Genomic DNA, 19,513 nt, shown 5'->3' with positions numbered 1-19,513 from the left:
AATGCAGTAGTGCATTACTATACAGACATGCACATTGGTCTGCATTTGAGGACCACTGTAGTCACAGTACATAAGTAGGAAGTGATGTAATTAGGGCTAGCGAACTCTTTCTGTCCCCAGTGTGGTAAAAACATTAAATTACCATGACCAATAGCCTTGAGCAGGACAAACGGTTCATGTACTGGCAGTAGAAAAAAATAGTTGTATGTGATTAGTTGCATTAGGGTCAAAAATGGTGAAAAACATGCTCCAACAACTGCAGAGTTAATGAAGCTTGGAACAAAAAGATGGAAAACTTGTCGTTGACTTCTGCAATAAGATTAAGATTATCTTAACAAAACCAAAAACATAGCAGTGTTTCACTGCAAGTAAAAAAATGGGTCTAATGTACAATAGGGAAAAAAGATGAAGTCTAATCCTTCTATCAAAATATTGTCATGTTATGCTTACATAATTCAGCTAAGAAATAGAAAAGATGCCATCATGAATGCACAAAATAGTGATCAAAAGACCGTGAATGCAAATTTGCCCAAATGTATCCTAAATTAGTGCTTTATTCAGATACCAAGTCCACCGGCCCCAACTAATTATTATAATATTTTCTGGGAATGTCACTAATTTAAGAAATGGAACATATTTAAAAATCAAGTATTTTCCTCTTCAGGAGAGAACACCAGCATTCTCTGATCTGCATACTTCTGTTTCAGAATAGTGAACACAGAGTGTTACAGTTTTTACTGACTAAGTCAACATAAATGACACTCTTGGGAAACTCTTAGATTTCAAAAGAAGTCAATATCAGAGTTGTAAAATGAATGTTTCTTTTCTTGGAATACCTGACAAAAAACATAATTTCCATATATGTCAAAACATCTGGGTATACATTCTTATGAGAAGCTCGACATTTTTCTTTAGATTGGATGTATACTTCTTGTCACTTGGAAGCACAGAAATAACATCTTATCTAAGGTGGCTTTTCTAGGTATTCAGTCTTAGAGGAAAAAAAAACAGCAGAATTCCAAGTTAGATATATGAGAGTTTGACCAAGAAGCTGATAAAAATGATTCAACATGATAAAATATAATTAAATGTATATAATAAGATTATGAGTAAAAAATTGCAGAAATGTCTGGTATCTGTGTGCAAAATCCAAAAATCATTCCTTGAAGGAACGAGTTAAAATGGGATCATAAGATGCAAAAGCTGACCATACAAGTTAAATGATAAAATACAAATTAAGCCCAACATCTATGATAAACATAGTTTTGTAATATATATGTATATACATGTTTTAGATAGAGGTACACATTTTTAATGTTTCACTATGTTCTTGTGAATCAACCAAATGAAATTACATGGAGGGCTATTAAAATGTTAGAAAGAAAATGTATAATGTATAAGTCTGAAAGAAGCTCTCTCCGGCTAAAAAGCCTTTTTTTTGTGATTTATAATAAGATTAGTTAAAATAATAATTGACATGCAGTTTAAACTGACCAGTATTAAAACATTTCTGAACTGGTAATGATGAAAAGTCTCTGACTGAAGCAGCAGTCAGGAATTATAGAAACAATATTCTATGTGTTCATGTATTGATCACACATTTACCTGGATTCTAATTGACCGAAATGCAAAGATTCTGAGTAATCGATATTCTTACTATGTTTTGCAGTTTTAATCCTTGGTAAGCCAATTCAATTTATTGCCATGACACTAAGGTTCAGAAGGTGAGCCAGTACAATAAATAATTTAATATTCTCCATTTTGACTCTGTTGTGGAGAAAAGTTGCATGCATTCTTGCTAGATAGTTGGACTTCAGCTGCTATTTTATGCAGTGTGGCTCCAATATATATGAAGACAGAGAGAAAGACACATACACACACACACACACACACACACACACACACACACACACACACACACACACACACACACACACACACACACACACACACACACACACACACACACACACCTGTCAGACATTTTTAAATGGATCTTGTCAATATGTATGCTACCGCTGTAGCTGAGCTCTGTATCTGATTTGATAATCTGAAACATTTTCAGAAATATGGGTTTCTGTCCAGTTGTAACTACAATGCTTGACAAATGACAAGTTGTTTCTTTTGCATCTGTCTTTCTCTTCTTCAGTCAACAGCACAATAAAACTTCATCAAAAATGTAATGTTACCTTTCCTTTGTCACAACCAAATTAATCAATTTTCTATTTCTTTCACTGTTGTTCTGCAGCTCTGGTAATTGTAGACATTATATTAGTATTCAGATGTCCATTTTTCCTTCAACATAAAATAAAAATGACTACTTAAACTTTTTAGAAATAAAGCTGAAAGCAAGATATCTGGTAGAATCATAGGCATTCAGGATCAGCATACACTGTGTAGAAAATCTACAGAAAAGTACCTTTGGATGATGAGAAAAGATCTGTATCAACAGTAGCTGTTTGAATGATGTATGAGCTGATTTTGAGACATTTGTAGTAATAGTATATATTTTCAAAACAAGAATCACACTAGTACAAAGGACAAGTCATGTGAACCTCTTTTTCATATTTTTATCAGGTGGGCTGGATATTGTCCATCTTGGATGAACTGCAACTGACCCCTCCACCTCCTGTAGCTGTACTTCCACTGGGGACTGGGAATGACCTGGCTCGTACTCTCAACTGGGGAGGGGTAAGTAATAATGTGTTATAAATTGCAGGATTTTAATGTCAGTTTGCATAGTTCCAGACATCTGAGGTATATACACATTATTTTTGGTTCAAGTCCTACAGACTCTCAAAGTTACTTCATTTGTTCACGTGTATGTGTTTGTGTGTGTGTGTGTGTGTGTGTGTGTGTGTGTGTGTGTGTGTGCGTGTTTTCCTGCCATGGAAAGAAAATTATTCACATATTCTTTATCAACAGAAAGCTTATTGACACAAATGTTATTAAAAATATCTTTCTACTCTCAGGTTAGCATATTTAGGGGCATTGCTGACATGTCCTTTTATATTATTATTTGTGGTAGAATCTTAGTGTCAGTAGATCTTATATTTGCTATAAAAAGATATTCAGTCTTGGTAGGCACATTTGTAGTCATTCAGTGGGGGTTGTGGATGCAAGAGTGGTTTGGTTGCCGTATACATGCTATTTTACATACAATAACAACTGACATCTTATTATGTGCAAACGTTCAGAATGTTAACAAACATGGCTTAGTATAATGACTCTGTGGGTGGTGATCATGTCTGTATATGAAAGAACTACAAAACAATGAGTACATTGAATGCTGTGATCCCATTAGAAATATGCAGCAATAACAAATGCAGTGTAATGATTTACGTATATGCAGTCATTCAAATGCATAAGTGATTTTTAAGTTTTTCAAAATGTTCATTATTAAAAATACAAAAACAGCTTTAGATTATAACATGTAATTGGAGAATAAAAAAGTTAGCATTGGTAAAATTAAACTGTAAGACTGTTAAAATATGTAACATGGAAATGAAGAACAACTTGAAATATACCTTCATATTTTAAAAAGTGCTTGGGGAGAAAGTATTGCCATTGCGATTATATGACAACAAACGGAAGAAATGATTTTTTATGCAGTTTTCTATTTGGCAAATGACTCTGTGGTCTGGCAGTATCATATCTAATAATGCAGATTATTGTAAATAAAAAAAAACTGCAAAGCAAAGCAAACATGGAAGCCCCATAGGACCTTAGCCTCAATTTTAAAACACACTTCAAAAATTATCGAACCATAAACCAAGAATCCAGAAATATGCTTTGTGATAGCATGTTTTTGGATTCTTGGTTTGTAGTAGTGTACTTTTGGATTCTTGATTTGCAGTTCACTGCTTTTTGACCATTTTTTTTAAACGTTAGCCTTGATCTTAGTATCTATAGCAGTCCTTTAGTTTGATATGCTGAAAAAGATGGAGTGGGTATGAAAAGATTTGTAGTGTCATGGAAATCTGATCCTGATGATGTAGAGTACCTGTCATGAAACCTTTTCTTCTGTATCCTGAATGCCAATGCAGTTCCTTTACTGGTAGGATAACATGGACTTTTATAGAAAAGCCCATTAGTATCTTTTAATGCTTTGTATTAGGAGTTGGCTCTTGGTAATCTTATGGGCAGTGTATTACAGTGGTCCAAACAAGAGTTCATAAAGTTGTCCAAAATAAAAAGGACTGGAGCTGCAAAGGCTGGATTTGATACAAAATATGTGACTAAGAATCAGAGGTTAGAAGTTATAAAGTCAATCAAGTTGTAAGAATACTCACATGACCTACACCAAGCTCAGTGCAAAGTGAAAATAAATAAACAAAAATAAATAAATCCATGCTGCAAAAGTGATGTAGTATGGAAACTGGTAAAGTCAGCTTATCTCTAACCCATGCTTATTCTTATAAATACTAAACAGCACATATCCAAAATAACCCTACTAATCACTGTAAGTATAGTTGAATAAATAGATATTTCCACTAGACTTTTGGTAGGTACATTAATTTTAAAAGATCAGCTGGAGTTTAAGCTTAAAGAATTACATAGACTTCATTATTTGGAGATCATCTTTAATGAAACTGATTTAGATCTTCTGTGGTGGAAGTGCCATCCTTATAGCATTTAAGACTTTTTGGTGAGAGGTGATAATACAATGCTTGTAACAGTGTTATCAAGGATAAAATATGGATGAACAAATAATATACTTTTCAGGAAGGACTGTAATGAACACATACAACAACTCAAACCTGCATTTAAGACGGATCAAGTTTTTGAGAATGAAAGGTATTTCAAAATTATGCTGAAATTAACTAAAATAGGATTATACATTTACCTAACACTTCCTAGTTTGAGGAAATGCTAGAATATTTCCTATTTTGTACAGTCAAAAATATAATTTTAGTGCATGAAATATTGCATATAAATTGCAGTGTTTCAAACTGAATCAAGTGTCTGTGGAGGATAGAGTGAAGAAAGGGGGAATCTTATAGTTTGGTGACCTGCAGCTAAGTGATGCTCAGAATATCATAACTGGAAGGGCACTGGAATGGGGGGACAGAGTTAAGGTTAGTCACATTAGTAAGGAGGGGCAGATGGACACCCCCCGCCCATTCTTAGTTATGTATGATAACTATAATTCTGCCCCTTCCCAAACCCAACTGTATATCTTTCCTTATGAAAAATATTTTTCACTTTACTTAACACTACCACTGGTCATGCAAATTGTGTCTACAGTTACTGTTACATTTTTCCTTTAAGCAATTGCCAAAAAAATGCTTTTCTTTTGCATTCATTTGCATGTTTGATGCTTCTGAATATTCAGAAACCACACTTTTCAACACACAGACATAAGGATACTTACCCCCACATCAGATAGTTAGGGAGCACAAGAGACTTACCCCCTACAACAATGTTTATGAATGCTTTATGTCCTTTGGACAGTTAGTATGTTGTTGAGGCATTCATAGGTTCATAGGTTCATAGGTTCATACTAGGCTATCTGCCCAAGGGCATTTATAAGCCTAGCCCATAGTTATGTGGCTTTCGCCACCCCTTTAGTTTGAATAAAAACTATGCCTATCATTTTGCTGTGCCTCTGTCAAGCAGTGACACTGAAGTAATCCCTGGGGTATATCTGCAATCTGCAATTCAAAGGTTTTAGAGGTTTTGGTTTCTGGTAATCACATTTTGGTTAAAAAGTAAACATTTTTTCATAACAAATCTGTGGAAAGACAAACAAGAAAGACTGAAAAAATGTTCATTGCACTAGATGGGAAAGTGTTTTATTTATGATGGATGTATATTTGTAGTTAAACAAAATGAAAAATGCAAAAGAAATACGCATAATCAGAAGAGATGAGGAACAGAGAAATTACAAAAAAAAAATCTTAAAAATTTATAAAAAGAATTCAGAACTGAACTAAAGACAAAACTAAAGGAAAATGAGTCCACAGCTGAACAGGAGTGAATAAATATAAAGCTAGTCTGTTATCAAAATAGGTGTGAAAAAAAAGCATTGCACAAACTAAAGAACAGACCAACGAGGTCTTTTTGTAGCAATGTACAGTCAAAAAGCAGTATTTTAAAAAGTAGAACCTTGTTTAAAATCGATTTGATATTTTGAGTGGGTGAGAAAGAGAAATGTTAACTATTAAGAAGTAGGGGGAAAGAAGAGACTGGAAAGCAAAAATGAGACTATAATCAAAGAGGAGAGAAACTTAAAATGAACTCAGTCATTAAAAATAAGCAATTTTGGGCAGCACACAGGAGAGGATATGTTTTAACTTATTGGCGTAATCATGGGTTAATATTTTTTCATAGCACAATTTGCATGACTGAGTGGTGTTAAAGTGAAATTACTAAGCAGGAGGAAGAGAGGGTTAGTTTTTTTTTTGTGTGTGGAGTCAGAAAGTATACCCTGGAGTAACAGGTTTTATAGGAAAATGCTAGAATATACAAAGGGTAGGTTATACGGGAAGGGTTGCATTTGATGAATTATCTGAGGGACAGAGGGATATTACTGGGCTCCTCAGTAGAATAAATGGAATTCTGGTACCAGTAGATAAAATAGGCAGACAGAAATGAGTAAGGAAATAAAAATGGTGAAATGAGTATGTACCCAAATTTTATGCCAAATGTAGTCATACCATACAGAATACGTTGAAGTAAAGGGAAATAAAACATAGCTAAAATAACCTTCTGAAAGCACTCCTGTAGGGAGTCGAGATGCATACTTACAAGTAACCTATGTCAATTGTTGTGCACTTTGCTAAATCTCTGCATAATATAAATAAGTACAAGGTTACTACACCCTGTAGTAAAAGGACAGTTTGAGATTATAGTGATCTTAGAATACTAAATGATCAGCCCAGACACACCGAGAGATTCTTCACAAAATAATCACTTTTAATCTATGTTTACAAACTGGAAAATGTATTTCCCCTTCTTTGTAAAATAAGCAGTTAATTGAAAAAAAACCCCCCCTTGTGTAACTTAAACTGAAAATACATTTAAAAAACAAACAAAAAACATGTCACATCAGAATATATATTCCATCACCACTGATGAGAGTGCTCCCTGTTAAGCCACAGGCCAAGACACTTTTAGAAAGCAAAAACTAAATAAATGAATGCATAAGTAAAATAGACACACACACACACACACACACACACACACACACACACACACACACACACACACACACACACACACACACACACAGAACTGGTAAACATTTTTGAACATCCATTCTTCTGCAGACCATATCATTCATTAACACACAAAGAAAAAAATTTAAATAACTTTCTAAACAGTCATATGAGACATTCGGGCAATCAAAACTTGACTATTAAAAGTGCAAAATCAACATTACATTGAATCATTTGAAACAAAAATAGACTTAAATTAAGATATTTCACTAAAATAAAAAAAATCCCTAAGAAATACATATAATTCTTTTACAGCAAGTGCAAGTGAAATATTTCTTTATTTTTAATAAAACTGGCCACTTCCAAACATTGTGTACTCCTCCTTTGTTTTGTACAGAGGCCTTCAGTTCATAGGTTCATAGGTGTGTACTAGGCTAATGGCCTTGAAGCCTTTACAATCCTACTCCATAGGATTACCCTGGCATCATGCCACCCAACCTTAGTTCCCAGTGCCTCTGTTGAGTTGAGCCACTGGAGTGATCTCCAGGGTGAATTTTCTATTTCCCATCCACTCATCAAGATTTCTCTAGAAGAGGGCCAGTGATGTGCTCTATTTGACAAGTCTGGGAAGTCTATTCCATAGCATGGGCAGTCTCTTGGTTATGACTCTGTCCCTCCAGCATGTTCTGTTGATTGTGCTAATGAGGCTGAGGTCTCTGGAGTGTGTGGTATGGAGGAATTGGGATTTCTTTAGATGTAGCATTTCTAACAGAGCTGGGTCAGACATGGCTTTGCAAGTCAAGCAGAGATCACCTCTAAGTAGGTAATATGAGTCAGAGAATAGTTGGAGTTTTTTGTGTCTGTCCACATAGGACAAGTGTTTAAGGCCTAGGATCCGCTTTGTGAAGTACTTTTGCAGTCTCTCCAGTTGTTGCAGGTGTCTAGTGAGGTACATGCCAAATGGGGCATTGTACTCAGTGATTGGCTTAATGAGGGAAGAGTAAAAGGAGACAATGACCTCTTTTTATTTATTTATTTATTTATTTATTTATTTATTTCCAGTTTGATTACCGGGGAAGTCCACTGGGCCCTGAGATCCATTTTCAGTGGAGGCCCGGGGAGAAAAGCTCCAGATGTACAAATACAAAATACAGAAATATAAAATATGAATGATACATTGAGGTGATCAGTTTGTACAATAGAAACATTCATTATTGCAACAAAGTTAAATACTACTTCAGTAAGGTTATTCTAAAAGGTTATACAATCATAAGCTGTTCTTATAGGGTAGTTTGAGAAAATGCATTATATAAGCACATAGAGAAGAGAGTTAAGAAATCTATTTACAATATTTACATGAAGCGGTATGAAGATAAGTCTTTGGGACATTTTGAGTGCAATGGAGCACTCCATGTGGTATGAATATGTACTTGGATAGTTTTTAGTTGGGGTGGACTAAAGGACAGCCTCACCTTTTTACACTCTAGGTAGGATATTTGTGAGTTTTTGAATAGTTTTAGGTAGGGTGAAAGCAGGTGAATTTCCACTTAGTGGACAGATGTTTGAAAAGCAGAGTTTTGAAATTTTCAGTGCTTGATATTGTTCTTAGAGAGGAAGGGAGAGAGTTCCAAGCCTTACCGATAGTGAAAGAGAGGAGAAGTTGGCCAGCAGGACTTTTAGGTTTATAGATAGCAATCAGATTTTGATGTTCAGATCTGAAAGATCTCTTAGGGGTGTAGGGAGGAAGGATATTAGCTAGAGCAGGACAGTTAGATGGCTGAAATATAAGTTTGTGTGCTGTTGTGAGCTGCAGATAGGTTAGGTAGTTTGGTAGTTCTAGCCAATTTAGGGATTGAAGGGAAAGGCAATGATGGGTGGAGTTTTTACAGTTTGATGCAAATTTAGAGATTTTGTTATAGCAGCTTTCTAGTTTGGAGGTGCTGGAGTATGACAAGTTGGTTAAGAGAGGGGCTCCATAAAGTAAAGAGGGCAAAAGGTAGGTAGTGGCCAGAGTGTGCCTTGCGGTGAGAGAGAGAAAGCGATTATTCCTGTATAGCATGTCTAGTTTTTGATGGGTTTTTTTTAATATTTTGTTGAATGTGTATGTCGAACTTTAGGAATTTGTCAACTGTAACACCAAGGAGTTTTGCAGAGAGAACAACTTCAATAGTGGATTTAGAGTTGCTAAGTACTTTGAAAGTATCTTTATTGAAGGAGTAAGATTTTCTAGGGGAGAAGAGGAGAATTTTGGATTTGTTAGCATTAAGGGAGAGGTGTTTTTTATGCATCCAGTTTTCAGTGGTTGAGAAGGCAGCTTGGGTTTTGAGAAGCAGTTCAGAGCTGTTTGTGGCAGAGCAGACTATGGTTGAATCGTCTGCGTATTGAATAATTTTGGCATCGGGGATGGCAGAATGAAAGTTATTAATAAAAATATTAAAGAGCATGGGTCCCAGGATGGATCCTGTGGTACACCTGTTGGGGTGGGTAGGAAGGAGGAGATGGAGTTTTTCCATTTGACTGCCTGAGACCTATCAGATAAGTAGCTAGAGAACCAGGATAGAGAATTAGGAGATAGATGCAGGTTTGATAGTTGAAGGAGAAGATGATTATGAGAAACAGTGTCGAAGGCTTTAGAGAGATCAAGCAAGACAGTAGAGACCAGGTGACCTGAGTCTCGGGCTTGATTGATAGTTTCTAGGTAGGATAATAGAGCAGTAGTAGTGCTATGACCAGAACGAAAGCCATGTTGGGTAGGTGTTAGAAGATGGTTTTGGGTTAGAAAAGGCATAAGTTGGGAGTGGACACACTTTTCTAAGATTTTAGAGATAGGTGAGAGTAGAGCAATGGGGCGAAAGTTTGAGATGTTGGTGTTCTTGCCTCCTTTGTACAGTGGAAGGATATAAGCTGAGGACCATAATTTGGGGACGTAAGATTTGTTAATAGATCTGTTAGCAGGAGATTAACACCAAGCAGGAAAATCAGCTGCTGTTACAGAAAGATAGCAACTTCAGCTTGAGGACCAAAAGGAAGTAATCCGAGCACATGGAGTGCAGTTAGCTGATCTGCAGGTTAAAACCCACAGGATTAAACTTAAACTTGATGATCCTGAGAAGCACATGAAACAACTTGAGATTTATTGGCCTGCCAGAGGACAAGGAAAGGAATAACCCCATGCAATTTATTTGACAAGGGCTGACCCAGCTGTTGCAATTGAAGTCTGACTGCATTTCTGAATGTGCACACAGGATCATGGTATGGATTACCAGCTGAACTATACTATTTCCAGTCTTCTTGTAAATCCTCCTGGTGCTGGAAGAACCTGCCAACCCTCTAGTGTTTGTTTGAAACTGCCTGTCCTATACTGTACCCTCTACCAAGGAAAGAAAGTAGGTTCTGGGCATAGATTTGTTTGCAAATTAGGCTCTTGTTCTGGTATTCCTATAAGGGTCTTATAGTTCGCCTGTGCGTGAGTCTCTAGCAGCCAGTACCTGCCCTTCTTAGACCCCCCTCTCCCACCCTTCATATGCTCTACTCTCCTACTTTTTAATTATTTTCTCTTCTCCCTCACAACCCTCTTGGTCTTATTTTATATTTCTCTGTTTCTCTCTCTTTTTATCTGCACTATCTTACAGGTAGCTCCCTCCCCTCTGTTTCTGTTGTTTCCTATTCTGTTCCCTTTTGGCTCCAACTAGCCCTTTCATCGGTTACAATAGTACTCTGTCTTCCTATTCCTTTTAACCTCTATCCTTGCCTCACTCTCTGTCTGTCCCCTATCTCTATGATTTGCTCTATTCCTTGTAAACTGCCTACTTTCCTTGTTAACTTAGACCTGCTCCTCCTCTATTTTCATTGTATGTTCACGTACTGATTTTAACCTGTCTGTGCTTTTATCTTCTCCCTGGAACACTGGTCTCTACTTTACCTTCTTTTTCTCACTATGTACCTCTCTCACCTTACTTACCTGCATTTTTGATTGTCTCCTTTCCCATCTCTCCTTCAGCTGTTTCTCCCTTATCTTCAGTTGTTTCTCCCTTATCTCTACCTGTGTCCCATTATTTTTTATTACTATTCTTAGTATTATATCCTACATTAGGATTCATTTACCCACCTTAGTTTCCAGTATATTATTTTACCTACTCCTAGACTCCCCCACCACCACTTTTTCTTTCTGTGGTCCCGCCTACCTATTTCCTGCAACTCTCTTGTGTACTCTCGTCCCGCCTCTCATCCCCTGAGAGTTTATTTCTACCCCTTTCTGTAACTAAGTCTCCCCTTTTACTGCCTTACACTGCGTAGGCTTCTGGCTGCTGTCAGCTCTATCCTGGCGTACTAGATCTGGTAGGCTTTACCTGCTTGAGTCACTGCTCGCAGTTCTTGAAGATTTTGTTGCCCTGTATACTGTAATTATTGACTGCAGTTTGCCATTTTATCATGGAATATATGCACTAAGCTTTATCAACACCACGCTATAGTGCTGGTTCTGTGTTTTATTCATGATTTGCTTTCCTAACGAAAGACTGTGTATTGAAGTGTATATATTTGACTGCTGAAAGGCTTGTTTCGTTTCCATTTAGATGCATATTTTATAGTTTTGAACCATTTGCTTACTGTATATTATACTGATTAGTATAACTATGTTATTACCTTCTTGCCTAAACACTTGCTAGTCGCTTACTGCAGACTTCAACTAGCTTGTATTTTCCCTCTCTTCACAGTGTATGTTAATGGAGATTTTAATGTGTTTTTAAGTGCAGTTTTCTTTTAGGATACACTAACTGGCTATGTTGCTGTAGAGAACTGAGTAGCTACTCATAGTGTAACAGTCGTATTTCTTCTTCTGTTGCCTGGCGCTTTTACTTTGACTTGTTACTATATACTATATATATTACTATATACTTGTTGCTATATATATAGCTTGTTCACTTTGACTCTTTACTATATACAGTAATTTTACTGTAGCTTACTTTATTTCCTACACCACGCCACCCTCGCAGAGCCTTGGCCACGTGCTCAGCTGGCGTTCTCCACTCCCGATACTCATTTACCATCGCAAAGCCCTGTAACTACAGGAGTTGCATTTAGATACCTTGTTAACCACTTTACAAGTGTTTTTTCGAGCTGGAACTACCCTGAAATCTTTTCGCTCCTTAAGACCTCTATTATGTGGTAACTCTGCTTATCACTTAATTTGTGCTAAAAACGCTACAGCAGTATAAACGGGGATTTAAGCGTTAGCAACAGCTTATCTCTTGGAGGGTTTTAAATACCCTCTTATCGTCTTGCTTCCTTAAACCTCTAATGGTATGTTAATTACCGCTCACCAGTTACTTGCGCTGATGCACTGTAGTAGTAGAAACAGGGAATCAAGCGACATTAACAGCTTAACTCTTGGTGGTTTTAAATTGCACCTGCAGACCCTAGATTTTAAAGGCTTCTAAGCGGTAGCTATTTATTTGCTGCTGATGCCCCTGTAAATCCCTTATTTTATCCTCTATGATCTACGCTAGTTTATTTTACAATATATTTTGTAATTATTTGCACTATCTACTACACTAATTTTTTATTTCTTTTCCTATTACTGACTTACTGAAACTTCAGAGTTTATTTTAATGATGAAGGATAACTGAGAAGCTGGTTTACAAATCTCATACAATTTACTCTCCAGCATATTGTTATTTTACATGTACTGACATCACTGTATTAATGCAATGTACTAATGCTTATCAATAGGCTACCTTCTTTCAACTATTAAATAGAGTATAAGTATTAGATTGGTAATTATTTTGTTCCTTCAACTGCTTTTTTGTTGGAACTTTTTTTCTCTCATGCTAATACCTGTGTTAACTCTGTTCTTTTTTTTTTCCTTCTTTTTATCTGCCTGCCTGTCCCCAAAGTTACCAGCTGAACTATACTGTTTCCAGTCTTCTTGTAAATCCTCCTGGTGCCGGAAGAACCTGCCAACCCTCTAGTGTTTGTTTGAAACTGCCTGTCCTATACTGTACCCTCTACCAAGGAAAGAAAGTAGGTTCTGGGCATAGATTTGTTTGCAAATTAGGCTCCTGTTCTGGTATTCCTATAAGGGTCTTATAGTTCGCCTGTGCGAGAGTCTCTAGCAGCCAGTACCTGCCCTTCTTAGCCCCCCCTCTCCCACCCTTCATATGCTCTACTCTCCTACTTTTTAATTATTTTCTCTTCTCCCTCACACCCCTCTTGGTCTTATTTTATATTTCTCTGTTTCTCTCTCTTTTTATCTGCGCTATCTTACAGGTAGCTCCCTCCCCTCTGTTTCTGTTGTTTCCTATTCTGTTCCCTTTTGGCTCCAACTAGCCCTTTCATCTGTTACTATAGTACTCTGTCTTCCTATTCCTTTTAACCTCTATCCTTGCCTCACTCTCTGTCTGTCCCCTATCTCTCTGATTTGCTCTATTCCTTGTAAACTGCCTACTTTCCTTGTTAACTTAGACCTGCTCCTCCTGTATTTTCACTGTATGTTCACATACTGATTTTAACCTGTCTGTGCTTTTATCTTCTCCCTGGAACACTGGTCTCTACTTTACCTTCTTTTTCTCACTATGTACCTCTCTCACCTTACTTACCTTCATTTTTGATTGTCTCCTTTCCCATCTCTCCTTCAGCTGTTTCTTCCCGCTCCGTTCGCTCTGTGGGCTCACTCCACTCCCCTCCCTACCCCCAATTCCCACCCACCCCCAGGGGTCCTACTCTTATACCTCTCTGACCACACCCCCTACTTCTTTCTTCCAATATCTTACCCTGCTTTATCCCGCTCCTCTGTTAACCACACCCCTTACCACCACCTCCCCTCATACCTCTTTCCTTCCAAAATCCCTCCCTTATATCTGACCTCACAGCCCTATACTTGTCATCTACTTCATTTTTATTTTTTATTTTCCTCTTACACTACCCTTTTATACCCTCTTACTACCTCTTACTGACCCTCTTTCACTCCTCCCTCTCCTATTAGGTTTTATATCATTTCTCCTATCTTAGCCACTTCTAGTACCTTCCTTAACTCCTACTATAATACTCTCTAATTATGCCTACCAACTTCCTTACTATGCCCACACTTACAGTTCCACTCCTTACCATCCTGTTCTCTGCATACCTTCTTACCTTCTTTGAAAACCCTCTTTCTGCCCACTCCATCTACCCCAACAAACACACCTCAACTCTTACAAATACTTCTCCCATTTTACACTCCAACATTACCTTTAACCCCAACTATCTCTTACCTAAATACCACAGACTCTCCCATCTTAAGTATGTCTATCCTACCAATAAGAAACTAATACTACAAATCTTTCTAAAGAACCATTTAATAACCAAACCTAATCTTCTTACATTACAAGATAGAGACATCCACCCTAATCCTGGGCCAGCTTATCCCTCTCCCAAAACTAATAGACCTAAAATCAATGACTCCCTCCTTATAGGACACCTAAACATTCATAGTATAAATAACAAAATAGCTCAATTACATGCCCTCCTAGATATTCATTCATTTGACATTCTCTGCCTCTCAGAGACCTGGCTCAAACCAGATACAAAAGACACTGAGATCACACCCCAAGGATATAGCATAATAAGACTTGACCGACCAAAACGTAAAGGTGGTGGAGTAGCAATTCTTTTTAAGAATCAGCTTAATATCTCTACTCTTCCAGCTTATCCTACCCCAGATTGCAAAGTAGAAGCCATCATAACAAAACTCCAAATAAACACCAAGAAATCCCTTTACATTATCTGCATCTACTTACCACCAGGAAACAATATACCCATACTAGAACCCTTTCTCAGCTGGGTATCTACTACTTACCCCAAGAAACTATAATTCTAGGTGACATCAATGTTGACTGGAACACTATCAATGCAGATAATCCTTCCTCTCATATAAACCTATATGGTTTCACCCAGACTATTACTTCAACCACTAGAATCAACAAGCCTAACAATAAAGAGAGTATTTTAGACTGGATACTCATAAACAAAGTCAAACAGGCCTACAAAGCAGGAACCCTGCCTGATGATATAAGTGATCATGCTTTAACCTTTATCACTAGAGAAAGAACTGATTTCACAAACCTCCCTAACATTCAAAAAATACGCTCTACTAAACATTTTAATATAGACCTATTTCAAAATGAACTCAGCAAATGCAACTGGAGCCCCTTAAAATTTCTTCCCCTTGAAAATGCAGTATCATACTTTAATACCACTTTTTTATCCATTCTCAACAAACATGCTCCTGAACGCACCATCAGAATGAAACCCAATATTGCCCCTTGGCTCTCTAAAGAAACTAAAAAGCTAATTCTCTCCAGAAATAAAGTCTGGGCCAAATGGAGAAGCCACAGAAATTCCCTTGACCTTCTTCATTTCCGCCAACTTAGAAACTCGACTAAAAAAGCAATAATTACTGACAAAAAAACCTTCTACTGCGAACTTCAACAAACTCATCATAACAATCCCAAACAGTTTTGGTCATCTATTAATAGACTCCTTTCCCCAGGAACATCCAAGACTCCCACCCCTCTTAATGCTGACCCAGACACTCCCCACCTCACTGCAAATGCTTTCAACTCTTTTTTTACTGACACTATTCTATCACTAGTTAGACAACTTAGCACTAATAACTCCTGCCCACCTATAAACCAAAGACACCCTTCAAATAACTTTAAAATACAACCTATTCCTACATCTTTCATCTCTAGACTTATTCACAAACTGAAGCCTTGTACCCCTTCTGCTGACAAGCTCCCTTCACTTTTTCTCCAAAAAGCTGCCAAAGAAATTGCATATCCAGTATCTATACTTATAAACAGGACAATCCAAGAGGGAACCATCCCAGACATCTGGAAAATATCCCATATTATCCCTTTACATAAAGGTGGAAATTCCACTGAGTGCTCAAACTATAGACCAATTGCCCTCCTTTCTCCTTTAGCAAAAATAATGGAAAAATGTATTCACCAACAACTTTTACAGCATCTCTCTCAAAACAACATAATAGCAAACTGTCAACACGGTTTTAGACCACATCACAGTACTACCACTGCTCTCCTATCGTTTGTAGATACTATCAATAGGAACCGCAACGACAACCTTCTCTCTTCTGCTCTCTTCATCGACCTCTCTAAAGCTTTTGATATGGTCAACCACTCCATTTTAATTAACACTCTTACATCCCTCTCCTTTGATAATCTTGCCATTAACTGGTTTACATCCTACCTTAGCAATAGACAACAAGCAGTTCGTTGGGAAAACCAAATTTCCTCACTCACACCCATTTCCATCGGTGTACCTCAGGGCTCCATTCTAGGACCTCTTCTCTTCTCCCTGTTCATCAATGATCTTCACTTAGCAATCCCTCAAGCAACCTGCATTCAATATGCAGATGACTCCACCCTTATCTGCTCTGCTTCATCTCCTAATGAACTTTCATCTATTACTCAAAATGTCTTCAACACAGTAGAAACTTGGTTCACCAGACGCAACCTCCTCCTCAATGCCAAAAAAACTAAACTTCTCCTTTTCTCTCCTAGCACTAGGTCCACTCCCTTGGACTTCACCATCTCCTCAAATAATGCCACTCTCATTACTCCTGATCCAACAACAAAATTATTAGGAATAACAATTGATAACAACCTCTCCTTTGATCAGCATATCAACAACACCATTAAAACAGTCAATAGGAAAATAGGAAGCCTATATAGAACTAAACCTTTCCTAACATCATCATCCAGAGCCAAGATTGCCCACTCCCATCTTTTGTCAACTCTTCTTTATGCCTCACCAATTTTTACTAACCTTAGGAAAGCCAACCTTAACAAACTGGCTACTTGCTACAACAACATTGCCCGTTTTGCCACTAGTAACCCTTTTAGAACTCATCACTGTATTAACCTGAAACTTCTAGGCTGGCTTGAACTACAAAACCTTCTGTTAATCCCTCAACTCACTATTGCCCATAAAATTTTATACCAACCCAACAAAACCCCTATACTTTCTAAACTTTTAATCCCTTATAACAACCTAAACTCCCTTCGCTCTTCCAGTAAACTTATGGCTACTATAACAAAGACTAATAATTCTGCTGGTGACTCTCTATTCAGTAATACTGTAGGAAGGAACTGGAATCTGCTTCCTAGCGATATAACACTTACCACATCTCTGCCTCTCTTTAAACATAAAATCAAAGATTACTTCCAAAGCCACTGGCTCTGTTCCTGTTCAAAACCTGACTAATCTTTTACCTCCTCTGCGCTTTCCTACTACTCTGCACTTTCCTACTACTCTACTTTCCCTCTCTCTTTACTGAATCTGCGTCAGTCTACCTCCTTTTAGAGTTTTTTGTTTCTTCTTTCCTCTATGCTAATCTCTCTCAACTTTCCCTTCTCTTTCTTAAACTGCTTCCCTTCCTCCTCTCCTACTATAGTGCTTCTCTTTCTCCTTTTGTTACTAAGATTAGTTCTATATAATATTATAAGTCAATTTTGCTCTGTTTTGTGCCTTGTTCTTGATGTTATTACAGCTAATTAATGTTATTCTTAGAAATGTGATTCTCTTCATGTATATATCTGTTATTGGGTACTATATTTTTTATTATTTGTCTTTTCATCTATGATGATTTGTCCATTTGCTTGTTTATTTTAACTTTTTTGGTTAAAATTTGTGTGGAGCTTTTCTTCCCGGGCCTTTACTGAAAATGGAAAGGTATCCAGCTAGACTAGCCCGGTCAACAAATGTAAAATAAAATAAAATAAATAAATAAATGTTAATAATGATGCTGATCGGGAGTTCTATCCCATCTGCAGCACATTTTAGAAAGGAGGAGGGAATATTGTCAGGGGCATTAGAGCAGGGTTTAAGTTTAGATAGAAGTTTTTTATGAAGTTAGTAGAGACAGGTTTGAGCTCAAATCTAAGGGGAGGGTTATCAGAGGAATTGGAAGGAGAATGAAGGGGAACAGAAGGGATATTGGTAGAGAAGGTCTTAGTTATGTCAGATATTGTTTGTAAGAAGAAAGAGTTAAATTCTGAGCATAATTCTTGGTCAGATTTATTTGGGTCAGGACTGTGATTATTTTTGGAACCGGGATTAAGGAGGGAGTTTATTGAGTTCCAGAATTTTTTGGGGTTGTTGTTATTGTTAGATTGGAGGTTGGAGTAATAGGATTTTTTGTCCTTGGTAATTTGTTGTTTTACTTGGTTACGTAGTTGCTTATATTGGAGCAAGGTGTTGGGCAGTTTGTTGTTTTGGAACAGTTTCCATAGTTTATCCCTTTGATGCATAATTTGTTTAGTAAGTTTAGATAACTAAGGAGCGGTATTTATTTTTACCCTTTTATTTCTGATAGGGGCGAGAGAGTTAAGTGTATCTAAGAAAACAGAGTTGAAGTAGTTGATAGCAGCATCAAGAGGGAGAGTTCTAAGGTCTTGTCAGTTCATTTGTTTAAATAGGTTTGAGAAGGTTGTAGGGTTGAAGTTACTAAGATTACGAGTTAGGATGTATTGATGTTGGTGAGGGAAGAGTTGGTAGCGATGAATGAAGGCTGGCAGGTGGTCACTAATGGTGTCTGGAATTGTTCCAGAATTAGTGATTTTGTTTGGATTGGAGACTAGGATCCAGTCAATAGATGAACCTGGGGGATTAGTTTTGTTGGGTCTAGTTATATGCTGGATTGTTTGGGTGACGTTATAAAGGTTGATGGCAAGGGAGGGGGAGAGAGAGTTAATTTTATTCCAGTCGATATTTACATCACCTAAGATGTATGTTTCGTAGTTAACTTTAGTAGAAGCCCATTGGGGAATGTCTTCAAGGATGGGGATATTATTTCCAGGGGAGATATATAGGGCAATAATACAGATATTTGTGTGTCTATTTAGTTTCAGTAGTCCAGCTGTAAGTTCAGTATTTTCAAACTGAGGAACTGGAATTTGGAGGGGAATTACAGTTAGTGATTTAGAGTAAACTATGGCAGAGCCTCCACCTTTTTTTATAGGTCGGTCATTTCTAATAATATGGTATCCAGGGGGATGTATTTCTGAATCAGAAATATGGGGTTTAAGCCAAGTCTCTGAAATGGCTAAGATGTCTGGTTGGTTGTGGGTTAACCAGGCCTGGAAGAGGTGAACTTTGTTATTGAGACTTTGGGAGTTCAGGGTGAAGATTTTTAATATGTTTGGGGGTGGGGGAGAAGGAGTTGGGTGATTATTGTTGTCAAAGAGAATGGGGCCAGGATTGGGGTGGATATCTCCGGCTAAAAATATAATATTGAGTAGGAAAGACTTGAGAAATGTTGGTATAGAGATAGAGGGTTCAGTTGGATATAAGGT

At 37.3% G+C, this 19,513-nt stretch overlaps 1 protein-coding gene across 3 annotated transcripts in view; it reads left to right on the top strand.

The window, feature by feature from the left end:
• The window catches only part of DGKI (diacylglycerol kinase iota), a 5,490,864-nt gene that overhangs the window by 1,283,910 nt on the left and 4,187,441 nt on the right, over positions 1-19,513 (top strand). For all 3 annotated transcript variants that reach the window (XM_044088223.1, XM_044088222.1, XM_044088221.1), the window contains one exon: positions 2,578-2,691. In XM_044088223.1, coding sequence (XP_043944158.1) covers positions 2,578-2,691 — 114 coding nt within the window. The remainder of the gene's footprint in view (positions 1-2,577; positions 2,692-19,513) is intronic.

The sequence above is a fragment of the Protopterus annectens genome, chromosome 11.part0 (assembly GCF_019279795.1).
Source record: "Protopterus annectens isolate FY-2018-M chromosome 11.part0, PAN1.0, whole genome shotgun sequence".
Classification (NCBI taxonomy): Eukaryota; Metazoa; Chordata; order Ceratodontiformes; family Protopteridae; genus Protopterus; species Protopterus annectens.
Note: the sequence above shows the minus strand (reverse complement) of the source record. Positions and strands in the feature narration are given on the sequence as shown.